We start from the raw sequence: 10,161 nt of genomic DNA, 5'->3' as shown, positions 1-10,161 counted from the left end.
GTGAGGAAAGGCTTTCTTAGGCCTTGATATGAGATTAATCCAAACAGGCTAACATCATCAATCCAAAAATGTCTTATGTTGACATTACCATTGCCATCTCATCCTGGGTATAAATTAAAAATAACTAAATAATATTTAGAAATACAGAATATTAAGTTTCATGTGATTTGTGGGAAAAGGTGGTTTGTTTAGTAAAAATTAATGCAGATTATGTCTAACAACTGACCTAGAGTTAAAAATATTTTCACTGTTATGATTATACACTGGTACTGTATATGCTTTTACACTGGTAATGCTATTTTTGGACATGGATCATAATTTTTACTGATGTGTTAGGAGCAAAGAAAAATTTCTATGTAAGACAATAAGCAAATGAATATACTTAAAACCTTTTCTCTTTCAACTGTTTGAGACAGGGTCTTGCTTTGCAGTTTAGGGTGGCCTTGAGCTCACTTTGTAGCCCAGGCTGGTCTTGAATTGACAATAGTCCTCCTGTTCCAGTCTCCCAAATGCTGGGATTACAGGCATGTTCCACCAAAGTTTACTTCACAGTATGTTTTTTGGAGGGGCTACTGGTAATTGAACTCAGAACACTGCACTTGCCAGGCAGATGCTGGGCTTAACTGACCTACATCCTTGGCCCTTGGAAGCCTTTTGCTGGTGACTGTGTCATCTTAAGAAGGCTAGGAATCTTAGAATAGAATTTGGTGTTAAGAGACTAGAGCAGCTTATATGTCCATCAACAAAAGAATGGACAGTGAAAATATGTGTACACATTATACATAAAGGAGTCTTCATTGCCACAAGGAAAGATAAGCGGGAACCACTCATAGAAAAATGGTTACACTTTGACCCCATAGTGTTAGGTCAGACATGCAAACTTAGATATTACGTGGTTTGTTCCTTAGGCCAGTCTATGGCCATACTACCCTGAATGCTCCCGATCTCATTTGTCCTGTATGAGAAGCCCAAAACATAAATAAGGTATAAAAGTGATCGGCTACTGTAAGAGACAAAGTTGGTTAACAATCGAAGAATATAACAAAAAATCTCCTTCAGGTAATAGGAAGCAGTAGTAAAGGAGAATACGGGTGAAAACAAGTTCTGAATTTCCACTGCTTTAAAATACTTAGGGAGACAAAGATAAGGGTTAGCACAGTAAACTACTCTCAGCAACTAGTAGGGAAACAGCATGAGAAGACTCCATCTTGAACAAAACACTTAGTTCTTCAAAATATCACCCTGTTTAGAAACGAAGCTATTTTAAAATTTTACAAAATTTTTTTTGTCATATTGTTTGAAGATTCTTAATGGCTTTTCTTCTCTGTGTATACATTTATTTGGACAAGTCACTTACCCAATTTTATAAATACTTTATTCCTCTTGATTATGAGTTGGAGAAATGAATAGTTTTGTTCAGGCAACTGACAATGAGGATTAAAAATATATTATCCCATTCAGAGAAAAGAATATTCTTGGTAACAAGTCTCTGTCTGCATTCATGGCTCCACTCCAAAGGTCCTCCAGGTATGGAAAGCTCTTAAATCTTTTTAATACAGCTATGGATTTGATGGAATAAAACATATACTCAGCTGAATAAGAGCAGTAGAATGATTCATTTTCTACTCTTGCTGTGTTCTCTTTAGTAGGATATTTTTTTAAAAATCACTCTTTAAAGAATGTGCTTTTCACTAGTGTGCAAAAGTTTTTGAAGTATATAAATACAGAACATAATGCAGCATACGCTAGTATATTTTACCTTTCAATTGTTACTTAAAAATCTAATTTTATCTTTCTAAGCTTTGAAACTGAATGGAGAAAGTTGGTTTTTACATAAGCCTTTAATATACAATTCTTGCTTTCTTTCTGATAATGTAGGCAATTATTTGAAAGAGGAACCTAGTGATATAATTTCACATTAGAATTATAATTAATCTTATCATGCAGCAAGACTCCCACAGTTTTTATAAGCAGAAAGAGTTCCATTTCAAAATCAAGGGGAAAAAGTATGATTTTTTTCAATAGTGTAAAAGTTAAAAGACAAAACATTAAGTACATTCAGAAACAGCTGGAATACTGTTAAATCAATTAAAGCAAACATTTCCCTCTAGAGAACATGTTCTTTCCAAAATTAAAGTGCATGACTCTAAACATCAAAATACACACCTAGATCACCTTGACTAATTTCATTTTGCCTTGCTGTGTCGGCTTTATAATTAAAATGAAGAATAACAAGTCATTTCCATTTGTATGGCATTGGAAAATAATTTGCTTGAAAGGGAAAACTGCCGCTCAGAATTGAAGGTTGGCTCTGTGTCAGTCATAGCCAGAGATTATGTAGTCTTTGTGCACACAATGAACAAAATGCTTCTATGTGCACAACAAACAGAAGCTTGTGCGTGTGTGTGTGTGTGTGTGTGTGTGTGTGTGTGTACACAAGTGCAGGCATGCTTACATGTGTAGTGTATGTACTTGTGTGTGCATTAGTGACGATGTAACTGAATTATAGAACATACTAATTGAAGAGAGCACTTTTGAATATATCGTTTTCATTTTAGTTTTATTGTAGTGAACAGTATTTTTATTTTTCATGAAAGGCACCCAAGAATAATTACTTTCGTGAACCAAAAATATACAAAACTGTACAGAATAAATAGTTGATAGAAATCTAACTGTACCTTCTTGTAAAATAGAACTACATTGTCCCTCTCTTCAGGGAACTTAAATCACTTACCTTTAGAAGTGCCTTTTCCTACTAATTTATGGAATCTATCAGTATGTAGCAATAAAAATAAAATAGCATTTTTTTACTATTTGTTTTACACCTTTGAATTACTTGCCACAAGAAACATATTAGAGCATATTCTCATCATGGTCATTCAGCTTTACAAAGAATTAATACTATGAAAGAAAGCAAACTTAATAGGTGCTCTAATTGTATATACAGTTGAATCTCAGTAGCATTTAAAAAATATTCTATGAAGAATTAAACTTTGAGCACAAATGATATACCTTAGTCACAGCAGCATTGACATTAAGAATACTCACACAGAATGTGTAGAAAAACCATAAAGTTTGCCTATATATTCCAACTGAACTCTTAGTCATCTTTTTAAGTTCAGAAAGTATAGAGGTGGCATTTTTTTCATCCTCCATTGTTCAAAGTTTTGGGGCACTAAGGCCCAGAAAATTCTAACCACTCCACTTTTTTTTTTCTTTACTGTTTTTACTTTGAACTTTCATGCTCTAGATCTTTTAGCATTAATTGCAGGAAAATTAAGTGTGGCTGACAATGCACATTTTTGCAGTATATACTGGTGTTAAATACCATATTCCTTACATGTTATAAAGTACATGTTAAATTGATGAAATCCATTTTTATTCAACTCAAGGGTAAAATCATTCTAGAAAAACGGTTGCTTATGTGTTCAACCCTTTTAGATATGCAAGAGGACGTCTATCAAACACTTTTCTGTTTATGGTGAAATATCAATATAATCCTCGTATGAATAACATGCAAGGATTTATTTGCTTTATTTGGGACAGACTAAATTTCCTGAAGATAATGCCATGGCTTTTCCCAGTGGTCCCTGAGTTTCTTTTCCTTCTTCTTTTTTTCCCCATAGGATTACTGCTGTGCTTAAGTTCTGATTGATGACAAAATCATAAAAGGCACTTATTTCCAAGATTTGGACTTAAGACAGAATCAGCAATTCTGTGAAAGCTTTCAAACTCTACATCTATGTTTGTTGCTCCAGGACTTCTAAATAGTCAGGTTCTGCATGTAAATTGGCTTTGAGCTCAAAATACTCATTTTTAGTCTGTTCCACCAAGACCTTTCTGGGCCGAGAATACATTAACGTTTCCATTAGTTTCAGTTCTTCATGGGCTCCAGGATAACGTACCTCCATATCGGGTTGGAGCTGAGTGATATTTTTTCTTAGGTACTCTGTGATTCCCAGTTGCTGAAGTTCTCTTTCTTTTTCTAAAATGTTCCTATAAAGTGAACTGGCATCCTGAAAAGATAAAAATTCTCTTGGTGGGTCTGCAATTTTGTATTTCATATTTGATCCTGTTAGTGGTGAATGATTTTCCCGTTCTAAAAGACTTCTTTGGAGATGTTTCGAATCATTTCCTTCCTTCTCGTTTCCTTCTTCTTCCTCTTCCAAATGCTTCGGGCCAAAAGACGGGCTTCTATAAACATGGACCATGGGGCTCACCATGTGCTGCTCATAGAGAGAGGCAGAGGGTCTTTCAGTTGTATGATGTGTTGTTTTATGGCCATACATGCTGTACTGAAGATGCACTGGGCTGTTGTCTCTCATCTGCTCATCTGATTGTTTCTTTTTGTATCTTCTCCTGCGATGGAGAACAAGAACCACTATTCCTGCAGCACAGAACACAATAGTTATGAACACAATCAGAAGTCCTAAGATTAGAACAGACAGTGGTACTGCATCAGTAATGGATCTTAAAATTGTACCAGCTGTATTTGTCGTTGTTGTAGGAGTAGTGACAATGACATAATTACTCTGAGTTGGCAGGGATGGATTATTTACTAAACCTGGGCAAAGGAGTTCACTGTTGAGAGCTTTTAATTCCTTTCTTTCAAGATGTTCCGGAGAATTGCAAAGAATATCATCTGTCACTGTATTCTTACTTGACTTTTGTATCCACTGTTGCAGTCCAACCAGGTCACAGGAACAGTCCCAGGGGTTATCCTCAAGGTCAATTTGGGTTAATAAATCAAGGTCATCCAAGATGTTACTTACAGGTAGATGTGTGAATTGGTTTGTTTTAAGATTTATCCTAGTTAGGGGAAGTCCTCCAAAAATATGTGGTGGCAAAACTCGTAGAAAGTTGTTATTTAAATAAAGGACTTTAAGTTTAGGCATTGGGTTAAAGGTTCCTGGTAATATTTCCTTAACAGAATTGTATTCAAGATATAAGTACTCAAGATTGTCCAGTCCAAGAAACATACCTATATTTAATTTAGTCAGATGGTTTCCATTTAGGTAGAGCTTTTGCAATGTAGTTAGATTCATAAACGATCCTTCTTCAATAACTTCAATACGATTGTTTCCCAAGTGAAGCATTTCCAAAGTGAAATATTCTACCAGATCTGATTTCATTAATGTATGAATTATATTTCCCGCCAAAATAAGCTTTCTAGGATTTTGTGGAGGAGGCTTTAAGTCAGATAAACTTTCAATATTGCGTTCTTGACAGTGTATTAGTAGTCCCGAGGGGGATAGGACTTTGCAGTTACAAGGAACAGGACAGTAGGGTGCTGGGAGTTGAGTGGATGGCTTTGTAAGATAAGGTATTAAACCTGGTGCTTTGGTAGGTGGTTTTAAAATGGACATGGTCTTAGTTGACAGGTGGTTTTCACTTACTGAAGATGTTGCTGCCAGATGCAATGATCCTGAAGGGTCCTCATGTTCTTCATACACTGGTGGAGTAGGGCAAATGGATTCTTTTTTCAGTCGACTTAGTATGCTTCCTTTGACAAATGGAGGACTGTTGCAGACGACGTCACCGATTATTGATTGTGGAGGCATGTTTTCCAGCCAAATTTTTAACTGCAGTATATCACAATTGCAGGCCCACTTATTGTCCTCCAACTGGAGATCCAATATTCTGCCAATATGTTCCAAAAATCCAACATAAGGCAATGTTTGTAACTGATTTCCACGAAGATCTAGATGGGTTAAAGGAACAAATCTAAATATGTTCGGAGGAAGACTCTCAATAGCATTATCATTCAAAATTAAGACTTTGAGTCTGTTGAGCTTACTAAAGGCACTTGGTTCAATCACTGTAATAAAGTTATTATCAGCTTGCAGAAATTCAAGGTTGTCCAGACCATGGAAGGTATCCTCCTTAAGAATTTCTAAAGAGTTGTGATTGATATGAAGCTTTTTAAGGAGGCCAAGGCCATTAAATGCACCAATCTCAATATCTACAATATTGTTAAATCCAAGGTGTATTGAGATAGCATTAGTAAGCCCAGAAAAGTCATTTGTGTGCAGCATTGTCAAGCCATTATTCGATAAGCTCAGTTGGAAAGTTCGCGATGGTGGCACACTTATTTGTGATAGAGTCTTGATACCTTTTTCTTCACAATTTATCATCATTGTGCCATCTTTTTCCTCACAACTGCAAAGGTTGTCACATGAACCTTTGACAGAGGGTACTGGGGGTTGGGATTGGAGAGAAACACAGGGAAGGAAAGATGAATACAAGAGACAAATCCACAGCTTCATGTTGATAAGAGATGGAATCTGATTCTGCAAAATAAAAGGCAATAATAAGGGATTTTAATGACATTTTCAAAATTACAGATTTTCCTTTAAGAAGGGAAGTATTGATTACAATAAAAATATGAAAACCTTGTTGCATCAATTTGTTTGTCTCTTATTACTTAGACAATCATATTATAGAATACTTTTAACTCGCACAATGGCCAACATATAAAATTTGGTAAAAGGAGCATTTAAAATATTTTATCATTTATGTTTACACATGTTAAATAACTTGCATTTTAACAAATAAAATAGGTGCTCACTGCCTGTCTGGACCACCAGTATTTAACATAATGGAGAGTTGTATATTTGAAAGCATCTTGATGTTTTTAACTCAAAGTAAGTGAATTTAAGCCTGTAAGGTCATGGCATGAGACAAATATAGGTAAATATAACTCAAAAGCATAGCTATAGAAATACAAAACTGATAGTATGAAAGAATGTCTGTCTGTATGTATGTGTATATGCCTGTCTTTCTGTGATACATATTTCTATGTATTTATTTTTAAATGTGTCTGTTTTAGCCAATTTGATTTTGACAAAGGTATTCATTAATTTAACTATTTTTAAAAAACCCTTACAAGAGTTTGTCTTCAAATATGCAATAAAATGAAACATTATTTTTTAAAAACCCTCTGGTTTGACTGTCCTGGCTGAGGCAGTTTGTAATAAGCATTATTCTATCAGGTATATCATTTTACACATACCCAGTCCAATTTCACAGATGTGAAGTTCCTAGATCTAAGATATTTCCGGCCATATCTAAGTCTTTCATTGATAATGTTAAAATCGTTAAAAACTAAGAAGAAAACTTGGTCTTTAGCCTCACTTCAGCCTGCTGCAAAAGAAAAAGTGAGGCCTCCTGTAAACGTAAAGCAAACGACTTCCTAATGAAGCCTTAAATTGGGCTGCAGGGCACTGAATGTCAGCACTTCATTAAGCAGTTAATTGTCATTACTACAAGGGTAAAAGTCTCAAACAACTAACACACAGACTGTATCATTGAAAAATATTTCAGGATATGCCTCATTTGGTTCAAAACTGACAGTTTAGGATAACAAACTCACACACTTCAACTCCTTCAAAACTTAATACATATATTTGAAACAATAATCCTTTCAATAATCCTCACTTTAAAATGACACAAGAGGACAGTAACCATGTTTAACTCTAATGACATCTACTATTTTCTTCCATAAAACACTGTACCATTTATTCACATAGACCAAGTAGAAGGACAAATGCTGCATCTTAGGACTATTGAGCTTTTGAAACTGATGAATACCTTCATTTTTCTGGATGAAATGTGAATATGAACTTTAAGTAAAACTTATGTACAGATAAAATATTCCAGAACCTAATCAATAATCTAGAAAGCAAACTTTCATTTCTCCAAAATCCATTACTGTGTTGAAAACATGCTGAATTTTCTGAAAATCAAACTGCAACTGATAAAACAAAACAACAGAGTCTGTCTCTGTACAGGAAAAGCAAGTAGACTGTATTTCCATAGGGAAATAGTTTGATTTACAGCTTTGAGTACTGTGCTTAGAGTCAAGGAGCTTGTAGTTGGAGTCTTCAACTTGTGCTCTAGCTTCCTGAAACACTTAAAGTACTTCTCTGTCAATTACCAAAAAAGAAAATGATTTCTTTCATCAAGTACATCTTGAGAAAATAGCAAGTAATTTCAAGTTGATTACATTTCTTCTTCTTTTTTTTTTTTTAAAAAAACTTGTACATCTTTCATGCTCTTCAAAATGTGCCAGAGAACAATTTCTAATCTTTCTGCACATAAACTTAAAGAATGTTTCTGTGTTAGTCACATCTGATAAAATGCTATGGAGGACAGAACTCCCGGTTTACATATTATCAGAAAATGCATACAAGCCAGAAAATAATAAAAATAACATGCAAAACACACAGAGGTCTCTGACATTCTGCTGATATCTGAAATTTCACAATGCCTTTTGGATGTTCTGTTTCTCCAGAAATGCATATATTTAGTGCCCGATAACAAGCTGCATGCTGCAAATAAAATAGTGGCTTATTATTCTATTTATTCTCCACGACCAGCTGTTGGACGACACGTCTGCTTCTCTGAGAAAATAAGCATCTGGTACAGCATGAGTTTGGCCAAAAGTGAAATTGATTATCTTTTAAGCAAAGTTACTGTATTTTTACAAGAGAGAAAAAAACCTATATTCAATCACTTCATACTAATGCAAAAATCAGTGTAAGAACAGCTGGACGCATTTGTCTTACCTGTAAAGCTGAGCCTTCCTGACGTTATCTGTAACACACAGCTGCAAGAGGTTCCAACTAATTCAATTTCTTTATTAAAAAGGAAACACCAGCCACCACGTACTTTCTTCTCAAATATCACTTTTTGGCAAGTCCCATAGCTTCGGAAAGTTAAAATCTCTAGTCAGAGCCCAAATGCTGAGCATTTCATTGGAAAAATTGCAAGCAGAGCGCACGCTAGAGCATCCTGAAGCAGTTGCCCTTTTGTCCCCCAATTAAAATTCACAGCATACTTCAGAGCTATGCTGACTTTCTTGTATATAGTTAACCATTTGCAAGCTGCTGGATGCAGTCAATAAACAAGATGTTTAGCAGAACTGGGACGGATCACTCTTGCTTTCTTACGTTGTAGATCCAAGCTGCAGCAATGTTCTCCTTCCTCCCTTTCTAGTCTTTCTTGTTAGCTCAGTTTGTGTTAGTCAGATTGCCAAGGGCTGGGAGGTGGGCGTAAATAAAGAGACTTCTTGGCTTTTGACTCAGCCTTTAAGCCCTTCCCAATCACAGGGCTTTAATCTGCCAGTGTCATATAACACAAGAGACAGCTCCACCTTGGGACCGCTCCACTCCTCCTCCCTCTGCAAATGGTCTTTCCACGCTTTTTATACCAAATATAGAACAAATGAATTTTGATGGAAATAATTCCATGGGATTTTAAATTCTAATAATATATTTTACTATTGTCAACATCTAAAAACATGGTATTGTGTTAAATTCTAATCTGACACAGTACTGTACTGTGTACACACATGCAAAACAAGCATGCTGCATGCAGAATAGTTGAATTCTGTCCTTTTTAATAAATAAAACAAAACTTCTGTTAAAGTTGAAATGCACACTAATAAAATTTTAAAGCATTACAATAAAATATTTCACTGCAACATACAATTTTTGTACCCTCCACTTAATTTTTTTTTTTTTAAAAACCTATGGAAAGACTGCTTTTCATTATTTCACTAGGGCAAACATTCAGTAAAGAAACCATGAATGAAGCCTTGCTTCACTTATTTTAAGGTAATATTTATTTAGACTGGAGCTATGATTATTTAAAATTGCAATTAAAAATCTTTACAAAATGTTTTCCACTGCCATAACACTACTTGTTACTCTCAAAAATATGAAATTATATCTTCATAGATTACATGACATAAATTAATAGTACATTGAAATCACAGTGTCCTAGTTTTGAGGATACAACCTCAGAGAGAACTGAATTTTTCTAAAAAAGTGAGATTTAAAAATCTACTTTTTCTTTAACTATTTAATGCTTCTGAATCGTCCCAAGAGAACCCTCAACTAAGAGATTCCTTTTCCCAGCATGCTTATCTTGAAGATGTCATTCTTTCTTTCAGACATTTAAAACACCTGAATATTTTCACATCCAAATTGAACATACTAGATGCTATCATTTATTTCTTTTGAAACATTCTCTTGCATATTGATTCCAGTGGCTACCTTTACCACCTTAACTCTCATTTCAAAATAGGTTATTTAAAAGGGGGAGAGGCATTGATTTTGCATAAATCAACAAAAGGAAGAATATCAAATCTGATTATTG

General features: G+C 34.8%; 1 protein-coding gene across 1 annotated transcript; it reads right to left on the bottom strand.

The window, feature by feature from the left end:
• Positions 1-2,545: 2,545 nt before the first annotated feature.
• On the bottom strand, positions 2,546-9,062 carry Slitrk6 (SLIT and NTRK like family member 6). The gene is made up of 2 exons (XM_004626260.1): positions 8,568-9,062; positions 2,546-6,290 (listed from the first exon to the last, which is right to left on the bottom strand). Exon 2 carries the CDS (start codon positions 6,264-6,266, stop codon positions 3,741-3,743), a length of 2,526 nt encoding a protein of 841 aa, XP_004626317.1. The 5' UTR covers positions 6,267-6,290; positions 8,568-9,062; the 3' UTR covers positions 2,546-3,740.
• Positions 9,063-10,161: the final 1,099 nt, after the last annotated feature.

Source organism: Octodon degus, unplaced genomic scaffold (assembly GCF_000260255.1).
Source record: "Octodon degus isolate 3935 unplaced genomic scaffold, OctDeg1.0 scaffold00013, whole genome shotgun sequence".
Taxonomy (NCBI): domain Eukaryota; kingdom Metazoa; phylum Chordata; class Mammalia; order Rodentia; family Octodontidae; genus Octodon; species Octodon degus.
The sequence above is the reverse complement of the archived record's forward strand: the minus strand, read 5'-3'. Positions and strand labels throughout refer to the sequence as shown.

What these genes read in the sequence shown, in the direction of transcription:
- Slitrk6 (XM_004626260.1), bottom strand. Translation starts at nt 6,266, where the DNA reads ATGAAGCTGTGGATTTGTCTCTTGTATTCATCTTTCCTTCCCTGTGTT.